Here is a 21,616-nt window from a genome sequence, read left to right as displayed (position 1 = left end):
AATGCGGATGCTGGACGCATTGTCGCGCCATGACCATGGACGTGGGCCTGGACGTTACTGGCCCGCCCCTTGGAGGCAACATTCAAGGGCAAGTTGAAGTGCAATCCCTGTTTCAAGCCCGTGTGCTCACTCTCGGCGACAACTTTAAAGTCTACGTGGTTATCTCCTCAGCTTGGCGCCCAGCAAAAGTCAACACGTGGCCATGTTACATTAACGATTCCCTTGTATCGCCAAGTTTCAGGGCCACAAAGGCCATTATTCTCCCCTGTGACAAAGGACCCGGTCAGATGCTCAGCGGGACTTTTATTTTTTACTTGCATCAATTTTGGTCCATTCCTTTTTTTTTTCCTTTTTTTTTTTTTTGTTTGGCTTATACGTCGGCCGTGACGTGATGCAGGACGTGATGCGTGATGCAGGACGTAAGGGAACGTTATCGATAAGTCGCCTGGTTGCCACCGCATGCCAGGAAACCACGTGTCATGTACATGCTAAGTACGTACTCGTGTTATTTTCATGCATGCGACGCACGGCCCGAGCTCAACCTCTACTAGACGTCCGTGAACCTTTGTTCCACATCCGTGACGGTTGCAGAGTTGGACTGGCCGAAGGCTGCTGCTGCTGCGTAAATAGAAGCCTGTGGCCGCAAGGGCCAGACGAGCCCTTGTCACCATAGGCCACGCGCGGGTCCGGGCATCGAGGCACAAAGGGGCTGACGGGGCTCGCCGCTCGAGGCATCAAGCCCTTCAAGCCACGGTCATCTAGGCCAAGGTCACACAAAGAGGCATCTTCATGTACATATATATATATATACATAAACACGTAGACTATAGGTGTTCAACTTGGCAAGCCGCAGGATGAACTTGGGAGAAAGTGTAGATGAGTTCTGATGGAGCCCATTAGTCTTGTAAATATATAAGCTTGTCTTACTTCAACCTTGAGTAATAGAAATCAAGATTGAGTAGATTTTTCCTTTTCATAGACTACATACTTCTAGAGATATCGAGAAGGCGTCAAGATAATTGCTCAATGCAGCACCTTGGCGTCAGCCTCAGCCGGGCGCTGCCACTGTCATCGCCAGATGCTAGATGGGCAGCGACTGGGGATAAATCGACGCATGTCATAGCCGTCGAAAGTTGACAAACAGTTGGTTGTCATTGAGCTCCCACATGCACGTGTTGTTCTTTTCAATCTCTGTTTTTGACACGGCGGTAAGCACTGTAAACGGGGCTCAATCACGCTGGCCGCAGCCCACTTGGCACTTTACATACAATAGTAGACACTGCTTGTAGAAAATAAAATCAAAGCAAGCTGATACGTACAAGGGAGTAATACGTCATTATGCGGCAGCTTTATGGGTCAAGAAGCATTGAATGAATCGATGTTTTTCAAAGCAGGACCAGACCAAGAAGGCTAGGAGCAAGTCACTCGACCCAACGGTGATGGCACAATTTTACATTACAGGTTCTGGTTTCCACCAGGGACATCATCGACTAAAGCGTTTATTTATGCAATGACCTTCTGCCCTCGGCCTCGTGATCATACCCCTTTTGTATCTGCGCTATGCGCGACATGGAGCACATTTTGCTCTTTATACTCCGCGGCCCTCCCTGTCCGGTCCCTCCCAGACTGAACATGACAGACAGACAGTGCAGTTTTTGAAAACCTTCCGGTAAAGAGGTTATGCTGCCTTCTGATAGTCATCCAGCTCTCCCGCTACTCCGCGAAATCACAAATCCAATCACAACCAGGGGGCAGATGTCGCCCAGAACAGAATCTTGGATCCTAGGTGATTGATGGCATAATCCAGGAACTCGTCCTTCGTATATGGAAGTGAGGTATTCGGGCTGGTGGCCGACAAGTCAGGCTCTTGGATGGCGATGACGCTGATGGGGACTTTGTTGCGATATTCCCATAGGTACGGATAGCTATTTGCTACTTGAAACGGCCTGTATGGTAGATTGTCAGGCCCGCCGATGCCTATACCATTCTTGGCCAGGAATTGAAACGAGTCCGAAAGGTAGTTGTTCGCATTGGAAGTTCCATTGGGCCAGAAGTTGACGTATTGCACGACGTATGTCGTCTTGAATGCCTCTGCCGCATACTTTGCGTTGTCCAGCGTGGCGTCAAAGTAGGTCTGGGGGTTGAAATTGCCCGACAACGGGCCAGACTGCGAGATGGAAATGGATGTTTCAGGAAAGTTGAGACCGTAGATCTTGCCATCAAGCTCTTTTTGACAAGAGCCTGGAATCGTTCGCGGACGCGAGGATTCCATTGGGCCGCAACCCAGCCGGCGACTTCAGCATCACCATCACAGCCATCATCTCCGGCGCACTGCGGCACGGTGCTGTTTGAATCCTCCGTCTTGAGATAAGCAGGGACAGCCTGTATACGTGGGCCAAACGTGCGGTCCTGGAGCTGGATCCACAACTTCTTCTTGCCTTGTTTTGATTGTACAGCTTCAAGATCTGTGTAGATCTGGGAGAAGTCGTACGTGTCTCTTTCTGGCTCGAGGACTCTCCATCGATATATCACCTGTATACCCTCAATATCAGGTCGGTCGAGGAGGGCCAGCGACCGTTCATCCAGCTCACTCGCGTATAGCCATTGGCGAATGGTTCCGTCGTCAGAGAAAGCCAACTTGGATACTTGGTCGGCCGAAATGAGAGAAGGGAGCGCCGCGAGGAGAAGGCGCTTCAGATTCATGGTCTTGATCGCTGCTTCGTCTGACGATGTCAAGGAACTGGCCTACTGTTGGGGGCAATACGTATTTGCGCAAACAGTGGCGTAGACCAACCTGGGGGCGGGCAAGTACTTATAACCCTCGGACTGAAGACCATGGAAAAGAGCCTAAAAGTTCGAGCCGGTCTCGCTAAGTCGTGTGCAAAACAGACGAGGTACCGGATAAAAGGACGTTTGTTCTCGGTGATGACCGACATTCAGCCTGAGTCTCCGAGGAACCTTGGCGCTTAGCCTCACACACACACACAACCCAGTTCATGATTGTGATGACGGGATATTTCGAGAATTCACAGCTGAAGTCTCTGGCAGGTCGTTAGTTGGCCATTTGCATGGCAGTTTGACGGGGCACATACTCACACCGACCTAGCTGACCTCGTGGAAACGCGAGGGCTGCGCAGTTTGTACTACAAGCGCCTTTCTTCGATACCATTGGCCGTAAAGAGCGGCGCCTGGCGGCCGTACAAGTCGGCAATCTCATCATGACCCCGGTTGCTGATGAAGGGCGAGCACCGTCATGCACCATGTCGACTCATAAAGTCGGGCCAAGCCACGCCAACAGAGCACAAACATGCTCGACGACAGGCGCAGATCAACGTCTGAAGGCGCGTTCGGGAATACTTCCGGATCTACAAGATGGTGGCTGAACGGTCAGAAGTCGGAGTGGCCATTGACTGAATCTCGGGCCGACTCGACGCTCGTGTACGCCTTGGTCAGAACCACCACGGGTGGATGGAAGGCTCGACTTCCCATACGAGGAACTTGGGAGACTTTGCACAAGTGTGTTACTTTCTCCCTTGTCTGTAGCTTACTTCCATCCACTGCTATTTCAAAACTTCTTTGGTAGTGAACAAGACGCGCAACGTGTACGTGGCCGACACGCAAGCGTCGGGCATGAGCGGCCCAAGCCTTGATAGCGTCCTGAAGAGACACGCAAATATCCCACGCACAATCCAGCTTCCATCGCTCACGCTTCGAAACCCCAAAAGCAGATCATGCTAGATGAGTCGTCTGTAGGACGCTTCCTCTTCAGCGTCCCTAATCGGCGGATGAATATCAGTGCGCTCCTCGCTACCATCGCATCTCGACCAAACACAGACTTTCTAGCGTCTATGAGTGTCAACTCGTCGTTTCTTCGGCATCAAGCTACTTTGTTTCCTGAAACTTTCCGTTCTCGTGTACGGCAGGCACTCACTGTCTTCCTGTATACACCGACTTCTTTGGCTTATTCAGGCCTTGAGAAAACCAAGGGCTTTCGATACTAAAGATGATTGCGGCCGCCGAATTGAGTAGTTACGCCCAAGCCCTCACACACATACTAAGGCCTTGGCACAACAAGTGTGTTGCCTTGGCTCTCTTCCATGTCTGAATTATAGCCGAAGGTCTCCAAGACGATAATGTACTGGACGGGAAAAATCTTTGTCAAGCTGCAGATGCAGAGTACTACCACTAGAATAATACTTGACCCATGCAAGCATGTTCCCGACAGAGGCATCATTGTGCTTGTTTTGAACGAGTGACCTGATCTTGACACGTCTGGTCCGGCAGATGAGGAAACAAATCCTCTCCATCTGCTGTCCATGGTCGCGTGATGACGCCCGAAAACTATCCGCTGAACAGCGTGCTGGCCTCGGCCAACAAACCCACCAGACCCTATTTATGCCCAAGACGTCCGCAAGTAGAGCCTCTCTTTATGCCTTTAGGCTAGAAACAGGTCGCCCTCCCACCCCCTTGCTACGAGGACTTGCGGTCGACAATCTTGGAAAACGAAAGGACCTCGTCAGGCTTGCGGTGCGGGAACGCAACACCCAGGTGCCACGGAAAGATGAAGTACGACCAACGGTGCATGCGGTTCATGTAGGTTTGCATGGCGCCAGTAAGCTCGACGTATTCTTCCTTTGTCTTGAGCGTACTCAGCGCATCCGAGTACTCCTGACCAATCTTGTGCATGCTGGGCAGCCCCAGGTCCGCCATGAATTCGAACATGTCAAAGTTGCCGACCAAGAATTCCCTCGTCAAGCGATTGAGCGCGGGCAGCTCAATGTCATGATACTCGGCAAGCTTCAGGAAACGGTACATGACGTCGCCACCAACCACCATCAGGTATGCTTCAAGATGTACCATGACTGTAAAGTATTGCTCTCCGGTGCCCGCGCCGCTGTCAATCACGCCCCATCGGACTTTCTGGAACTCGGCCGGCTCGTCTAGCCATATGCGATCAATCTCCTCTTCGATGAGTGTCTTTACTTGGCGGTAGCCACCTGTAGATTCGGCGGCAGCCTCCGACGTCACGCGGCGAGGAGGGAGGAGACTCGCGGGCGACTGCTTGCTCGAGATGACGAGTTTCAGAATCTTGTGACGCGGCAGCGCAACGGTGTGCTCGTAGACGAGTTTTCCGATCTGCTCCAACACCTGCAGATCCTCCTGGAACACCTCGGCGAACTTGTTGATCTTGGCGCTCTCCGTGATCTTCCCGTAGGTGACACAGATGGACTGGCCCGGCGCGTTGAGGTAGACGGCGCCCTGATGCCGCTGGACCATGTTGTTTCGACCAAGGTGCACCATCTTGGTCGGCGTCCAAAACGTCTCGCCGGCAATGACAACGTGGCCCAGGACGCTCTCGAGCGGCAGTTGGGCCTGGAGACTTGGAACAACATCGGGACTTTCGTCGACGAGCAACTTTGCTCGAAACGAGAGCCCGAGCTCGGGGATGTGGAATTCGATTACGTCTGATTGTTGAGACGCTGCAGGCATCTTTGCGACTTGGGGAGAAGGAATGGGTCGAGGTGAGAATGGATTCTTGATCGTATGGGCAGATCTCTCGTGAGGCGGTTGATTGCGACTGATGGCCAAGATTGTTGACGTGGCCACCGACTCTTGGGCTGGGCTGGACACGAGGTCGCAGCATCACTTTATTCGGAAATCACGCGTCCATCCAACAGCTCGGAATCGGGACCGCTTTCCCATACTTACACGACGTGGCTGACATGTGTGTATGAGCGCTGTGCTGTGCAGTTTCGTGCGTCATCTAGCCCGTGTCACAACGCCTCATTCGACGGAACGCTCTGGCACGTCATGTGTAGGCTGCCTGCGATGACCTGGTATCACCGCATTGATACAATCAGAGCACATGTCAAGAATAGTTGTGATGGCCCCTTGATCGGCCCCAGATCCAGTGTACACTGCCCTTTTGAGCACGGCATGCATCCCGTTGACGATTCCTGCATGCTCACCGGGCAAGTGTCACCGGCGTGTTGGCATAGGTTCTGAAGAATCGATCCTTGAATTCCTCGGCACCCGAGCGGCATTACGCCATGTATTGGCGCAGATAGGGGATATGCAAGCGCCTTCTAGGGTCGGTCCTTGCAGGCAGACTACCCCTGAATCTGCAGAACTTATCTTGATGCCCAGAGTACTTTTATCCAACTGGGGGTTCTGCCGTCTACATGTCTGCATATGCAAGTGCCGGTCTTGACGTATTTCTACACCGTTAGTTAGGAGGGCAGTCGATGCAGTCGATGCAGGGTTTTCCAGTTCCACGTTTCCCTGCATAGCCAGGGTCCTGTACGAGTGGGGTAATCATGTCGTGCCGTGAAATATCTACAGATGATTTGTTATGTGCAGGGAGAGCAGATGTTCGTTGCGGCTTGAGACGCTAGCACGTCGAGGTCTCTTGTTGGGGTACATTTTGTGTCTGACAGTCAGAGCGTGGCGTGCACTCGACAATACAAGTGTCTGTGTAAAAGTCTTGTCCGTGGTCAAGAGGTGCAGAGCCTTCTGTGAGCGTGGCTGGAACCAAGGCTCGGACATACGAGCCCACGTGAGTGAGACGTTGAGGATATTTTTACTTCATACTGCGCAGCTTGCTCTTGCCACGGGCCTTGTTTCGGTTCTAGATGTTCTGGCAAGAGTAGAAGCAATAAAACGAACCTTGTATACTTGTCCACGTGCAAGACTTGTTTCCATGACTAGCTAGCAATTTGTTGGAGAGATCATCTCAAGCTGTCTGCGAGCCAACTTTATACACAACAGCTGCGTGACATCTATTTAGGATAGGCCCTATTGCAAGGGGCGTTCGTTGTGGCGACAGACAGACGGTCTGGCAGACCTCCTTGGACCGACAAGCCAACGCAGCCGGTTGGATCGGGTGGTTGAGTCGGTCTGGGTTGGGCGTTTCCAGGGGAAAATAGAGGGTTGGGAGGAGAAGCTGGTGCACGTCTGAGCCGCCAGAGACTTGTAGTCTTTACGCCGCATACACCACGTAGGGCGCCGTGATAGGAGCCAACGACGTGGCCGACGGACCCAAGGTGCTGGCCTGGTTCTGTCGTTTTGTTAGCCACACCGGGTATCACTTGGAGACGGCTAAACACGCCATGTACTACATCTCCATGAAGATCAACAAGCAGTCGATTCAGCCTGCCATCTTCAGTCGACAGTGCTTGAGCTTACAAGTCTCCACGTGGCAACGCAACCTGCTAGGATCGGGGCTTCATGAATATTGCCTATTGCCGCTGCAGACGGAAGTCGCAGAGCTTGGAGTAAATGCTGGCAGGGATGAAGATGCGCCTCTTGACTAACAACGCCGTCAGGCTCAACCGCTAGCCCGCACCGTAACCGCCACCTATCTTGGTTAGACGATGCCTTCCAGTGAATAGAACGACGATGACTGTCGTTTATTTACCCCATCAGTTTCACCCAGCAAGCTGAACCGTGAGGACACGGCCTTTACCCTTCGGGCTAGGTATTCAGCCGCCAAGTCCCTTTCCTTGGCAACTTGACTGGTGTTCCAAGTATTTCAATTTTATAGACAAGTTTACAACATGAGCCTCATAGCGTGACAGATATCTGTCAAGGCCAGGGGTTGCGGGACAGTAGAAATAATGAGTCTACAGGAGAATGTGATTTTCCCACGGCAAGGGCTTCAAACACTGCGAAGCTTTCCGGAGTAGACAAGGTGTTTCTCGCGGCTTGTGCTTTCCTTCTGTTGAAATCAGCTACCCAAGGACGCCGGCGAGCCCCATCTTTCTGACGCGGGAGTGCCGCTACTGTCTTCATCGGAAACACCACTCCAACACCATCGAGGGAGTCCTTTCCAGTCATTGTGACATACAAACACCGGAAAGAGCATAGAGTGTCCTGGCACTAAGCCTGTTTACGACCAGCAGGTTGCCCGCCGTATCCGATGTATGCGCTGGCCAGTTTCTTGCGTACATACTGCAATGGCGTCAGCCGGCGGAGTTTTTCAGATGAACGGTAGCATTCGTCAGGTATTATCACTTACCTCGCCCACTTTGAATGGTCGACAACATGGGGGCTTCTTCTCGCTGACTTGGTTTTCCAGTACAGAAATGGTTGTGTTGTAGTCCACGCCGAAGAAGAATGGAATGGAGTACCGTTCTTCACCGGTGAGGTTCACCACTCGGTGAATGGTCGACTTGAACCTATTGTTCGTCCTAGACGGCGGGATGTTTAGCTCGGATCGACAAAGACCGTGGAGACGTGGACTTCTCACCACAGCGCCAAAGAGTCCGAAATATTCACGATAAACGTTGCCGGTATTGGCGGGGCGGTTATCCATTCTCCATGTTTATTTCGGACCTGGAGAGCCGGGATGTCATCCTGCGACAAGATTGTGAAACACTCATAGTCCTACCATGACAAGCAAGAATCATCAGCCTCGCTCGCTCAGCATCCCGTGTCAAAGGCAGCAAGGAGCTCTTACCGTGTGAGCCGCAAGCCCGGGCACCTCCTCTCCCTCGACCGGCTGCGGGGGATAATGCAGCATCCTGGAGGTGACGCCCGGATATTCCATCATGGGGTCGAAAAAGTCCTCCTCGAGATCCAGCGCGAGCGCAAAAACCCTCATCAGAGCCCTGGCCAGCTCCAAGACCTCGCCAAAATAACGAGTATACGCATCTCGAAGTCCCGGCACCGCGTCATCGCTGGGCCATTGGTTTTTCCCCAGCAGTCCGTAGACATCATCGGGAAGCACATGGCCAGGCGACTTCTGAAGATCTGCTGGAATTTCGTACCCCATGTCAAATGCCTCCGAGAGTGCCCCCGGGAATATCTTCTCGGCGTCTCCCTCAAGATCGGGGTTTGAAGATTTTTCCCCGTACAACGGACTGTAACCACGAAAGTTCTGGAAGTGATTGATCGTTTAGAGCCTGCTCTCGCCATAGATGTGTGCTACATGTCACAGACGCACCGTGGAGTTTCCCAGGTAGTATTTCATTTTTTGTCCTTCTTCGAGGCTGAAGAATCGGTGAGCCGCTTTGTAAGTCGCACTGATCAATTCTTCGGATACTCCATGACTCTAATTGATGCACATCTAGTTAGCCTTGTCAGATCGATTTCGAGTGGTTCACAAGAGCGAATCACAGACTTTGACATAAAAGAAACAGACATCCGTGCAAGCCTTGTCAATTTTGCGAGCAAGTTCGCGACGCTCCTGGATGTCGGGGCTCCTCAGTGTCGCCAAGTCAATAATGGGAAGTGCGTCAAAATCACCTGCTTCACGACCAAAGGTCTGTAGAGGCTTCTGCACTGTAGTGGTTGATGGCATGATTCGAAAAGACAAACTCTTACCCGGCAGACGTAGAAGATGGACTGAAGTAGCATCCCGATTGCACGCACCGCTTCGGCACCCAGCTCACTCATATGTAGCCAACTTGCGTGCTTGTCAGGAAAGTATATCGTTGCGCCGCCCCTTGTATTGCTCCCCGAAAACAAATAGTCTTGGCGAGAATTCATGTACGCAAGAGGAAAGCACGGCTTGCATATTCACCATACACGGGTTCTCGGCTTGCAGTCCGAGACGAGCACATGCATATGTAGCATGAGCCTCGAACAGAAATCTTACGTGTCGATCAATAGCGGTCAGAAACCGTGCCGTGCATGTCTAGCAGTAACTAGCCGAAAAGGTCACGTCTCCAGCTAGTAGTCTTGGTTCAGTTGAGAAGCTCAGATCTATAGGCTTGGTTGTGGAACTGCTCACTCTCGAGGTCGTGGGGAGTACATAGAATGATTAGAATCCTATATTGCACTGGTTTCTCTCTTTCAAGGTCCGGACTGACTCAAATGTATCACGCTGCGTATCAGAACCCCTATTAGCACCATCCAACTTCAGCTTTGCTCCTCACATCAGCCACCGCACGTGCAGAGGCAACCATGAACTTCCGGCGCACGGCTATTGAGATTGAGGCTCCAGAAGAAGTTGGCCAAACAATTCACCACAACCTTTGTGATAGTGCCGTCGGCGACAGAACCCTCGACGACCTGGGGATTCGCGTACCCGGAGACCTTCCATTGTCGTACAGTGTCCACCTGGGCAGTCCTCGTTTCCGTTCCCTCATTGCAGAGCGGTGTGGCCTAGAAGCCGAGGATATTCTAGTTACCGCCGGAGCGTCCTCGGCCTTGTTCATCGTTGCGACCTCTCTTCTCGGCGAGAAGGACCATCTCGTCATAACTCGACCAAACTATGCGAGCAATGTCGAAACGCCCAGAGCCATAGGCTGCGAGATTACCTACGTGGACTTGGAGTTTGACAAGGGTTTCCAGGTTGACGTCAACGACATAGCTTCTGCCATCAAACCAAACACAAAGCTGATTAGCCTCACCACTCCGAACAACCCTACCGGCACCTCCATGTCAGGAGAAGACCTGCGCAGGGTGGCAGAGTTGGCCAAGACCCGCGGCTGCTACGTCTTGGTCGACGAGACGTATGCCGAGCTGACATATCTGGATCGACTACCCGGCTCTGCGTCGCTCGGAAACCACGTTATTGGGGTTTCCTCCATGTCGAAAGCTTTTGGTGTTCCGGGCATACGAGTGGGATGGATATCGTCCAAGAGCAAAAACCTGCTCGAGGTCTTCCTAGCAGCCAAAGAGCAGATTAGCATCACCGTCAGCGTTGTTGACGAGTATGTGGCAGAGCAGATTCTCGAGCGCTGCGACACCATCTTGGATCCAATCATACAAGAGATGAAACGGCGGCGGGACAGAGTTGAGGCATGGGTCGCCTCGGAAGACCTCATCCAGTGGGTTCGGCCGAACGGGGGTGTAATGGGCTTCATGCGGATGAAAAAGGAGCCTGCCGGAGGCACAAAGGCTTTCTACGAGAGATTGCTGGCGCAACATGGCACATATGTAGGGCCGGGCCACTGGTTTGAATGGCCCGACACCTACTTCCGGCTTGGCTATGGATGGCCAACTGCCGAGAGCCTGGAAAGGGGCCTGGTGGCAATATCAAAAGCAATGCGTGGCTGATGCTTCCCATGTTGCGGCCTAGCATGTCGGATGTCGTATATTGTTTCCCTAGTTGAGCGAGCAGCCGTGATGTACTTGTATATTTTGGCCGTCCAAATTGTTCTCAAAACATTTGTTTAATCGAAGCGGCAGAAACTAGTCCTTCATGGCAAGTACTTTTGTGCTTGTTTGACATGTCTTCAGAATTAGGCGACTCGTGGCTAGCCACCACCATGCAACTCGATACTTTTGGCCAAGCAAAGAGATGGAAAGACAGTCGTCGCAAACATATGTAACTGCACTCCGTGACCGTACGAGCTATCACAACCGCCGGCGAATCGGAGTACAAGGCCGGAGCGGCCATCGATGCTTGCCAAGAGCAGCTATACCCGGCAACACAACATACACGGATCAGTGACGGATAGAGGCTGAGCAATATACCACTTGGTTGCAGGCTTTGGTAACATCGTGTGCCCTACTGAAATGCTCTGCACGTCACCCTTTTGCCATTTCTGGAAAACCACACAGTCACTCGACGAGGGGGTCGGGTTTGATTCAGGAAGCCGCCCTCACAAGATCTACCGTTGCGCAGTGAAACGAACCGCCAATGCTGTTGACATGTTGGAACCGGCACATGATGGGCTCCATGCCAAACTACTCCTTGACCCAATCCGCAAACACCGTGTCCTCAGCCTCCACCATGATTCTTTTCTCATCCAGACTGAGCGCGTTCAGAACCAGCCAGGGGGAGCACATGTACAACGGCGACGCGCGGGCTTGCGGAACGAACGGATAGGCATGCAGCTCCCAATCTTCAAAAACGCCATGCTGTCGCAAGGCGCTCTCCGTTACACGCTCCGGGTTGTACACCAAGAGACCTTTGCGGAGCGGCAAGATGGTGGCGTCGATATGCATTGCATGCTCGTCGGTAACGTGAAGCAGTTCGACCGTGTAACCGTCTGGGACGAGCGCTTGTAGATATTCCACTCCCTTGCGGTTCGTGACATGGCTCAGTTGTCCGATGATTGTTTTGCCAAACCGCATAAAGTCGGCCGCGTCAAAAGCCGGCCTCGAATTGTTGATGACCCAGGCGCCAGCCTCGGCGAAGCCGTTTGTAAGCGTTTTATTCGTGTCGTATATCGTGTCCTGCCCGACAATTCGAGGCGCCCGGCAGATTCTGGCCGTGCCGCTCGCCGCAACTTTGTCCAGAATGCCGGTGTAGGCAAGTTGAATCTCGTCCCTTCGGCAACGCCAGGCGTACGGCGCCTCAATCAAGGTGTTCCCGACGACCATCAGGCCGTCTCGAGGCATTGCGCCCGTGTATCCGCCAACATGGAGCCAGTCGACGATTTCGGGGCGATGGACACGAATCCCCTGCTCTTCCAGGAGACTGGCAAATTGATCTAGCTCCTGCTGGGCCCTGACAAGTATGTCTTGGGGGAAAGGGTTTGATGGCGCGAATTCCTTGGCATATCGTGACGGCATGGTAGCTCTTATCATTGGGAGCGGTTCAGAGGGGAAAGCAGAATTCTCGGCTCGGCCAACGATGACGGCCCGCAGAGGAGACCATTCGTCGTCTGCTTGAATGAGGGATTCAAGATTGTTGAACATTTTGTAAACATGTACATCATCTAGCTTGACGGCACTCTTTGTGTATCGGGCAAAAGCGTTATTCGGGACGGAATCAGTCGGACTATAAATAAACCCAGCAACCGGCTCCAAATTCCGTACGGAGTACCGTGGCCTCACCAGCTAGAGTCCTGACAATGCTGAGGACAAAGCCGCCCTACGAGCAAGAAACACCGCATGGACTAGTCGGATGCGCCAAGGAGACAACTTGCTCCACGAGTTTCATTTTTTCTCTCAAGCAGAGGGCGGCGGCTCGCTGTGCCGAGGACGGCGAAATCCGAGCCGTTTGTTTGTAACGCAACTAACTACTAGTTACCGGTTTACCACATGGAACCATTCCAGGTTAGGAGTTCACTACACAGGGCGATTCCAGATTAGGAATTACTCCTCAGAGCAGCGGCTCGCGTGGAAAAAGCAAAGAAGAAAGAAAAAACTGTCGCATAGCATATAAGGTGGTCTACCACACACAAAAGTGTGGCGTGGGCCACGCCCAACTTTTGGTGTGACAAAAACGTACATCGGGGACCATCCGGTGGCTCGGAGGAGGAAACACGTTGAGTGAAATGTCCAGTTGTTTTGTCCACAGGATCCTCCGCTTGCTGCGACAAAGTTTCAATACCCTCGACTCTGAGCTGGTTGCGAGGTCGCAACTACATCATCTGCTCCCTATGCCTGCCAACTACGTTGATGAACCAGTTGCTGCAAGCCCATCGCGGCACCAACATTCCACATCTTGCCAACTGCAGCTGCAGGTCTCGCCACCATTTATTACTTGTCGGTGTGAGCTTGCAAAGTTGACGGAACCCGGTAAAGGCGGTCCATGGAGTTGGAGTCGAGCACGGTTTCCTTGGCTGTTTGTTCCCTTGCACAGCTCTTACAACAGTCTTTTGCCATCTAAATCATTGCCTTTTAAACAATCACAAGCTACCCGAGTAATATGACGCACGAAATAGCTCTGCTGGGGAGCGTTGGCCTCGTGTATGCCGTGTACTCCTACATCCTATTGCCCGCCTTCTTCTCACCACTGGCATCGATTCCCACAGCTCATTGGTCATGCTCCGTCTCGGGCATCTGGATCCTGTTGGCCAAGTGGAATGGGGTCGAGGAAGACACCCTTCTCCAGGCCCATTCTCGCCTTGGCGATGTCGTCAGGGTTGCTCCAAACACCGTCAGCATTGCCGGGCTCGACGCTATCCGCGCCGTGTACCAAGGCACATTTGTAAAACCGTCGCTGTACGGCGCCTTCAATCACTATGGGTAAGTAGCCCGCAAGTATGTCGAGTGTATGACCATCTAACAATTCGTGTCGCTTCGCTTGTCTCTTCTCTGCCCTTGGCTTCAAGGACCACTCGAGCAGGAAACGGATGATTTCCAACATTTACTCAAAGTCATACGTCCAGTCTTCAGAAACGGCTCGGGCTCAGATTTATTTCATTTTGTTTCGCCGACTTCTTCCGCTGCTCGAACAAGAGGCAACCTGTGCGTCCTCAGAAGGAACCGATGTACAGCCCATCCTGATGGCCATGGCCGTCGATGTAATCTCGGCTTATATACTGGGACGTGCCAACAGTACAGACTTTCTTCATGACAGGGATGCTTGGGATGAACTGCGCTGTCAACTTCTCTTAGTTCCCAAACGCTTTTTCTGGGTCAAGGAGCTTCCCGGCCTCACAAGTTTCCTTTCTAAATTCGGCACAACGCTATACCCCAAGGCGGCGGATGAAGCTTTGGGCCGTGTACGCCGTTGGAACAAGAAACTATGTGACAAGGCACATGCCTCGCTGTCGACTGAGCCCTTGGGGCCCAATCACCCAGCGGATGAAGCAGTTGTACTCAAGGCATATCGTATTGGCCTCGAGAAAGCTGCCAATGAAGAAGAGTCAAATCTCTTTGCTACATCGGCCGGCCAGCGAGAATCAATCACAGCCAGCGAGATCATGGACCAAATAGTGGCCGGGCATAGCCTCATGACCAAGGCTCTCGTAAGCCTGGTGCGGTGTTTGTCCCAGTTTTCTCATGTTCAAGATCAGCTGCGCCAGGAGTTACTCAAGCTGGAGCCGTCCATGGAAATCGGCAAGAGTTGCCAAGGTGCCCTTCCTGACGCCAAAGAGCTGGACGCTTTGCCGGTCTTGCATGCCGTCATCATGGAAACTCTTCGACTCGAATCTCCTGTGTCGAAGCCCCTGTCGCGCGAAGTGCCATTTCCTTCCTGCCAAATTGGCCAACACGAAATACCAGGAGGTGTGCGCATTGAAGCATCGCCCTATGTACTCCATCATGCGGAGAGTGCTTTCCCAGACCCAACACGCTGGGATCATACACGATGGCTGGAGCCCGTGTCAAGGGACGAATATCGCATCAGGACGAGTCGCCAGTTCTGGGCATTTGGCAGCGGGGGAAGAAGGTGTGTCGCGTCACATTTCACGGTCAATGGTATGTAAAGCCGGATAGCGAAGAATCAGATGCATCGTGGACGCTTCGAGGTTTTCTAACCAAGATGCGAGCAGCCATGAAATACGTCACTGCAGGGATATACACGAACTTCAAGACCCAGCTGGCGGATGAACACCACGACGGACGACCTGTACAGCCACCTACGAATGCACCGAATGGACTCTACTTGCGGTTTACCTCTCTCTGAGTTGCACTAGGTACCAAGCACCCCCCTTCACCACGGGGACACTTGGGTGAGGCACGTGGGCAAAAATGGTTTGACGGCTAGAATGCAATCGCCACAAGCCGTGCTGTTACGACTTTCTTTGCATATGGCACTAGCGCTTGTATGTTTTCATTGGTAGACGCCCCTTTTTCCGGCCATGTGCTTTGTTCTCCCGCTACAAGAGGGTAGCCAGGACAGGTTTCGCGAATATGTAGAGGAAACGACATGGTTAGTTTGTCTATTCAGTTTGATGGCACTACATTTCGAAGCATCCAAATCAGTTGCACATGTCAGATCCAGACGTGATTCGATACATGGTCTTTCACGCTCCCTCCGCTTTCCTCTTCCGCCTGTGATATTCCAAATAAGAGCTTTTAACATAAAGCTCAAGCTTCTAAGAGGTAAACTAGTTGGAATTCATATTGGTAGAGTCACTAAAGTCATTAATATTAGTAGGTGAATATTATTTGAAGAATAATCAAAGACTATCATCTACGAATTAGAGTCAAGTATAATAAGTAAGGCTCGAGTTCTTATAATAAATTATATCAAAAGCCAAAAAGCTAGAGTCCACCTATAATGATATCACACCGGGTTTGACCTCCATACTATATCGGACCATTCCAGTCACTGGTTAACGCACAAGGTCGGTCTTGCAGCCCGACCCACGACAGCTCGGTTTATGGATCAAGTTGACTGGGTCGCGCTTCCAACCTCATGCCTGCTACGTGATGTTCAATAATCCCTTGATATAGGCGGCACACCATAGCCGCCATGGGTCAAAGTCGATTCTATCAGAGTGGACAAATTCGGACAATATACCCCTGTCCGAGCTTGTTTACACCCATTGGAGAACTACCTGAAATAGCTTTGCCTGTGCGCGTCTAGAAAAGAAGATCTTTGCACACATCAAGGGTAACGTACCCACAAGCCCATATAATTGATTAAAGCTATCTTGGTGCGTCGTGCAAGAACACGGCGGTTAGGGTTAGGGTCACGGTCAGGCGCCCCGGGATGTGGTTGACGGCCCGTCGCGTCACGTGGCAGAAGGACCCTGCCCCTCATTGCCCCTCCACGACGGAGAAAAGAACCCGTCAAGCCGATGACTTTTTTTTTGTACATGGTCTTCAGTCACCAATTACGACAAACCCCGGCATCATGGAAGAGTCGAGCGCTCCGACGTCAAAGAAGGGCGCGAAAAAGGCCGAGGCCAAGGCCAAGAAGGAGGCTCTGAAAGCCCAGCGCGCTGCAGAACTCGCCGCCGCCGCCGCCGCCGTCAATCTCGAGGACGACCCCGCCAAAGACAATTACGGGGACAGGCGGACCACGACGGCGGCCTTCAGCCAGGACGCCGAGGAAGTCGAGATACACTCGCTTGACGAAACACACAATGGAAAGACGGTCGTCGTGCGTGCGTGGCTTCAAAAGTCTCGCGTGCAGAGCGCCAAGATGGGCTTCGTCGAGCTTCGCAAGGGGGGCAACTGGGACATCCAGGGAGTCATCATGGCCTCGGAGGAGGAGCCCGTCGTCAGTCGACGCATGGTCAAGTGGGTAGCTAGCATCAACCCCGAGAGCTTCGTGGCGGTTGAAGCCAAGGTGAAGCAACCTCTTGAACCCGTCAAGAGCTGTCGAGTCTCGGGATTCGAGCTTCACATCACAAAGTGCTTCGTGCTCGCGCCGGCCCCGGCCGTCCTCGGCATGACCATGGGGACGGCGAGCCAGCCCATTGTCAACTTTAGCGACGACAGTGACCATGTGGGAGACGTCGAAGCCGGAAAGGCTGCCGAGGCCGCCGCCGAGAGTACGGCGCCAGCCGCAAGCATGCTCACTCATCTCGACAACATTGCCATGCACAAGCGCGCTCCTGTTCAGCAGGCCATTGCGGTACGTCGGTCTTGGTTGTGGGCTTTGATTTGATTCGGGTACGCATTAACACGGCACAGGACATTCGCATCGAAGTGAAGAGACTCTTCCGCTCGTATCTCGAATCCCGTCGTTTCAAGGAATTTGAACCGCCCTGTCTCATCGGCGCAGCGTCCGAGGGCGGCGGAAACGTCTTTCGACTCGCATATTTCGGCGAGGAGGCCTTCCTTGCCCAGTCGCCCCAATTCTACAAACAGTTCGAGATTGCAGGAGGCAGGGAGCGCGTGTTCAGCATAGGGCCCGTCTTCAGGGCCGAAAACTCCAACACGCCGAGGCACATGACCGAGTTTACGGGGCTTGATGTTGAGATGGAAATCAAGGATTCGTACACTGAAGTTCTTTCCACACTGGAGGGTGTCTTGTTGTTCATCTTCCGTGGAATTCAAGGTCAGTATTGTTTCGCTTGATAGTCCTGCACAGAAATCTTTCCGTCAAGACTCGTTCCGTGTACACGGATTAACCAAACATGCCGCCGATGCAGAGCGATGTGCGGACAAGATTGACACAGTCCGATCTGTGTACCACTCGGAACCCCTCCTTCTCCCCGAGGCAGGCAAGGAGGTCCGCTTAACCTTTGCCGAGGCACAAAAGCTTTTGCGAGAGGAAGGACCCCCGGAGTTCTCAAACGTACGGGACGATGAAGACATGAGCACCCCCCAAGAGAAGGCCCTTGGCCAAGTCGTCCGCGCCAAGTACAAGACGGACTTTTACGTCATCGACAAGTTCCCCGAGACGGCGCGGCCGTTTTATGCCAAGATTGACGATGCCGGCACTACGGTAGGAGAAGGTGTCCGCGTCACAAATGCCTTCGACATGTTCCTCCGTGGGCAGGAGGTGCTCTCCGGCGGTCAACGAACCCATGATGCGGCTGAACTCGAGGGTCGTCTCCGGGCCAAGGGTGTCGACCCGAAAAGCGCCGGCATCAAGGAGTACTTGGCGACGTTCCAGCAGGTCGGCGTACCGCCACATGGTGGAGGTGGCATTGGACTTGATCGCGTGGTTGCCTGGTTTCTGGGACTGCCAAGCGTCCACCTCGCGGCGTATTATCCTCGCACACCCAAGAGACTGCTGCCATGAGGCACTGGAGACGAGAATCCCCAGCTGCAGTGCCCGGAAGACGCGGAAGTAGGGACATGAGGATCCCAGAATGGGCAAGAAACTGGCTATCAACAGGTATCCCGGGGCTAAGCCCTCGCAATGGCACAGCATGGGCACTCTACACCTAAAGTAGGCATTCTCTCGGGGGCCGAGGCGAATTTCGGCGGAGCAAAAAATGGCATTTTGCAGACGATGCATGACGTGGACGAATCTTGTCACTTGGGGACGAACCCTTCCTAACAACGGCACCCATTTGTAGATGAGTTTTTTGCACAAGGCCAAAGTTTCAAGTCTGGGGTGCCAGCCACGTTTTGCCGCTGTCAATTTGTCCGGATGGCGATCAAGCAGGGTAGAAGGTCATGGCAAGGGGTGCGTAAAGACGCAAGAAGAGCTACATGTTCATCCAGACTAGAGTACAAGTAATTCTCCCTTGTACACCAGCCAGCTACCGTGGTGAAAACGTTGGACATGCAACGTGGACTGTCCAAGATGTAAGCATGCTTGAGCCGAGCCTTTCCGAACGCAAGCCGCCACGGTCAAGGACTTGACCTAGGATAAAGCTGCGGACCAACAGCCCGGGAGTCGTCCCGGCTCGGCATGTAGCACTATTGTGAGGGTCGACGTGGAAATATTCCACAGTCGGTTATAGCATTTCCGACAAGAACCCACGTGTATACTGCGACTAGACTTTTTCGAAAATTATAATAGTTTACAAGAGTATAATGAAGGAAATTGATATACATCATCATGTTTAAATAACTCGGCTGATGATGCCGAGCACGCGGCACAGGTGACGACGGGCTCGGGCCCTTTGACCTGGGACCCCGTTGAAGAGTCGGGCCGTCGCATTCCAGTGAGCAATTCCCAAGAGGACAGAGACCGCCAAAGAACGCCTTTTACGTCGGGGCATCGATCCCAACCAACTCGGCAGCGAGCCCATCCTTGACCGGGAAAAAATACATCAAGACTTCCGACGCGTTTGACGGTTTGATTGCCTCGAACCCAGCCACGGGGCAGGTCATAGCCTTCCTGGAGGGTACGAGGCAACTGCTCTTGACGCCAACTCTCTTAGCTAGGCTGCTCTACCATGGAAAGCGCGCATCTACATATTGATACTGCTATCCTAGAATCTGTGTGTTTTCCAATGTGAATATATACATGCAAAGAATGTATGCAAGAGACGAGACGGGCGCGCTCGGGAGAATCTGCCGTCTGCCCAGAGAGTGTATACTCGCGCACCGCCCCCTTTGGCTCGGGGTCGGGTCGGGTCGTGTCACACCAAGCCTGTGCGTGGCCATCTGGCGCGACCACGCCCGTTCCTTCATCGTCGGGTGAGACGCCTTTCCAGGAGTCGGAGAGGCACGTAGGCCAAGGTGCTCAGGACAAAGGCCACCTCGAAACCAACGTCGCCCGTCTTCTGCGCAACCGGGCCGACGTACCACTCCTCCTTGACGCACGGGACCACGAGGCCGAATGCAATCACGCCGCTGGAAATGGCGGCCACGCCCAGCGGCAGTCTGCCTCCCTGGTCCCAGACGGCCGCGTCGTACGAATCGAAACGGCAGCGCCGAATGACGACGTGATCCGCCATGACGATGCCCACATACGCGGCCGACCAGTACGAAATCATGGCGATGAAATTGCTCAAGCTGGCGAGAAAGTTGCGAGACGCATACATGGCCACGGGAATGATGGCCGCCGTTATGGCGACCGCAAACGCGCACCTGGGGACCCTGCCGAGAATCGGCGCGAGAGCCTGGAAGTTGAGCGTGATGGCGTAGAAGCTGCCGCAGGTATTGCCCAGGAGGGAGAGCGTCTGCAGCACGACGACGAATTTACCGAATCCGCCGGCGCTGCTCAACATGGCGGCCAGGACACCGCCCACGCCGTACGCGTCGTTGCCCTGCTCCCACGAGGGATTGCCGGGGAGCGCGCCCGCAACAGCCGCACCGAGAGACATGAGCAGCACGGCGGGGATGAGAAGTCCCGTGTACGTGTAGAGAAACACTCGCCACCTGTGTCGGGTTCGTTGGCAAATTGTCGCCGCGAGCTTGCGGTTGGAGGCCGGGGACATCAAACTCACGACGAGACCTTGGGGTCGAAATACGTCGTCAGGTCGCTGGCAATCGCACCCCAGGGGATTTGGTAGCCCGCAACGACCATGCCAAACGTCAGCAGGTCGGCGGCTGCCGCGGGTGTTGCGACATGACTCTGTCTTTGGAGTCCGCTTCCGCCAACCCCAGCGGCTATCACGATGCTGATCAGAGCCGGGATGAAGGACAGTGTTTCAAAGACATGCAACACCTGGAAACCCGCAAACGACACAACCAGGGATAGGACCGAAATCACGACGATGCCTACATCTGGCGTCACGGTTCCCGACGAGACTGCCGAGAGGCACTGCCCACCGACGACGCAAATCACGGCGTTGAATCCTGCCAGCGTGGCCAGGTTGAACAGGACCGGAATGGAAGCGAGACGGCGGCTGCGTGGTGCCTCACGTGAATGATTAATCCCCAGCTTCGTGAAATGGCTTTGGATGCAGTGCAAACACAGGCGAGAGGCGACGGGCGACGGGCGACGGGGACGAGAGACGCGGCGCGGGAGACTTTTTTGGACTTACCCGAAACTGTAGCGAGCATGTATCATTTGCCTCATGCCCGTCTTTGGTCCGATCGTGGCAAGAATGCCTGCCGCGGTAGTTGCCAGCAGGTTGAAGAAGACGATGACGAGGGTCGAGTCGCGCAGGCTCAGGCGGTACACCAGAGGACCGAGCATACCAAATGCAATGCTGTCCGGGGAGGCGGCGTCAGTCAAACTCGCCTTCCGCGTCCGGCTCCGAGCACAAGGACGAGGTCGACGAACCCAAGGATGTTGGAGTTGATGGAGAACCAAACGGTGAATATGCTCCAGAAACGCCGCTGGTTCCGCTCTTCCAACGCCAAGGGGCGGATCCCGTTTTCTTCGACTCGACCGGCTCGCAAAAGCCTCGGGATACCTGACAGAATACGGTGAGATGAGGACGGGGAGCGAAGGCATTTTCCAACTCGGCGGGTAGAAGTACAGCCCACCTGGTGCTCTTCGTCATCGGTATGTGAGCTGCGTGTCGGGGATTGGCGTCCCATGATGGCGAGCGATGGGTTCTTCAGGTGCTCGAAGCCGCCTTGGACAAGCTGAACGAAGCTGGGGCTGGCCGACCTGGTTTCCGCGTCTTCTTATGCTCAGCCCGCCCAGGACCGATTGGATCGAGCCCGCAGGAGGAAATCAGGCACCGCCCACGGCTGAAAGGCGCTGCAACGGCAGGTCTGGTCTTGTCCGTGGGAA

The 21,616-nt window shown here is 53.6% G+C and overlaps 8 protein-coding genes across 8 annotated transcripts; 3 read left to right on the top strand and 5 right to left on the bottom strand.

Annotated features, from left to right (window-relative positions):
* Window positions 1-1,738: 1,738 nt before the first annotated feature.
* MAM_04471 (uncharacterized protein) lies at window positions 1,739-2,703 on the bottom strand (the record flags this gene model as incomplete). Its single annotated transcript, XM_040823269.1, has 2 exons — window positions 1,739-2,167; window positions 2,206-2,703. 2 exons carry the CDS (start codon window positions 2,701-2,703, stop codon window positions 1,739-1,741), a joined length of 927 nt encoding a protein of 308 aa, XP_040678522.1.
* A 1,767-nt stretch (window positions 2,704-4,470) lies between these two features.
* On the bottom strand, window positions 4,471-5,490 carry MAM_04470 (Cyclophilin-like protein; the record flags this gene model as incomplete). The annotated part of the gene is made up of 1 exon (XM_040823268.1): window positions 4,471-5,490. The coding sequence occupies one exon, from the start codon at window positions 5,488-5,490 to the stop codon at window positions 4,471-4,473; it is 1,020 nt and encodes a 339-aa protein (XP_040678521.1).
* A 2,388-nt stretch (window positions 5,491-7,878) lies between these two features.
* Window positions 7,879-9,301, bottom strand: MAM_04469 (1-aminocyclopropane-1-carboxylate oxidase; the record flags this gene model as incomplete). The annotated part of the gene is made up of 6 exons (XM_040823267.1): window positions 7,879-7,950; window positions 8,018-8,177; window positions 8,249-8,355; window positions 8,459-8,878; window positions 8,945-9,052; window positions 9,122-9,301. 6 exons carry the CDS (start codon window positions 9,299-9,301, stop codon window positions 7,879-7,881), a joined length of 1,047 nt encoding a protein of 348 aa, XP_040678520.1.
* Window positions 9,302-9,906: 605 nt separating this feature from the next.
* MAM_04468 (Pyridoxal phosphate-dependent transferase, major domain protein) lies at window positions 9,907-11,004 on the top strand (the record flags this gene model as incomplete). Its single annotated transcript, XM_040823266.1, has 1 exon — window positions 9,907-11,004. One exon carries the CDS (start codon window positions 9,907-9,909, stop codon window positions 11,002-11,004), a length of 1,098 nt encoding a protein of 365 aa, XP_040678519.1.
* Window positions 11,005-11,637: 633 nt separating this feature from the next.
* MAM_04467 (lysine amidinotransferase) lies at window positions 11,638-12,594 on the bottom strand (the record flags this gene model as incomplete). Its single annotated transcript, XM_040823265.1, has 1 exon — window positions 11,638-12,594. The coding sequence occupies one exon, from the start codon at window positions 12,592-12,594 to the stop codon at window positions 11,638-11,640; it is 957 nt and encodes a 318-aa protein (XP_040678518.1).
* Window positions 12,595-13,549: 955 nt separating this feature from the next.
* MAM_04466 (Cytochrome P450) lies at window positions 13,550-15,253 on the top strand (the record flags this gene model as incomplete). The annotated part of the gene is made up of 3 exons (XM_040823264.1): window positions 13,550-13,869; window positions 13,970-15,045; window positions 15,141-15,253. 3 exons carry the CDS (start codon window positions 13,550-13,552, stop codon window positions 15,251-15,253), a joined length of 1,509 nt encoding a protein of 502 aa, XP_040678517.1.
* A 1,176-nt stretch (window positions 15,254-16,429) lies between these two features.
* MAM_04465 (aspartyl-tRNA synthetase) lies at window positions 16,430-18,271 on the top strand (the record flags this gene model as incomplete). Its single annotated transcript, XM_040823263.1, has 3 exons — window positions 16,430-17,155; window positions 17,215-17,581; window positions 17,631-18,271. The coding sequence occupies 3 exons, from the start codon at window positions 16,430-16,432 to the stop codon at window positions 18,269-18,271; spliced, it is 1,734 nt and encodes a 577-aa protein (XP_040678516.1).
* Window positions 18,272-19,613: 1,342 nt separating this feature from the next.
* Window positions 19,614-21,331, bottom strand: MAM_04464 (purine-cytosine permease FCY22; the record flags this gene model as incomplete). Its single annotated transcript, XM_040823262.1, has 3 exons — window positions 19,614-20,307; window positions 20,376-20,777; window positions 20,916-21,331. 3 exons carry the CDS (start codon window positions 21,329-21,331, stop codon window positions 19,614-19,616), a joined length of 1,512 nt encoding a protein of 503 aa, XP_040678515.1.
* Between the last annotated feature and the right edge of the window lie 285 nt (window positions 21,332-21,616).

Source organism: Metarhizium album, assembly GCF_000804445.1.
Source record: "Metarhizium album ARSEF 1941 chromosome Unknown scaffold_10, whole genome shotgun sequence".
In the NCBI taxonomy this organism is placed as follows: Eukaryota; Fungi; Ascomycota; class Sordariomycetes; order Hypocreales; family Clavicipitaceae; genus Metarhizium; species Metarhizium album.
Note: the sequence above shows the minus strand (reverse complement) of the source record. Positions and strands in the feature narration are given on the sequence as shown.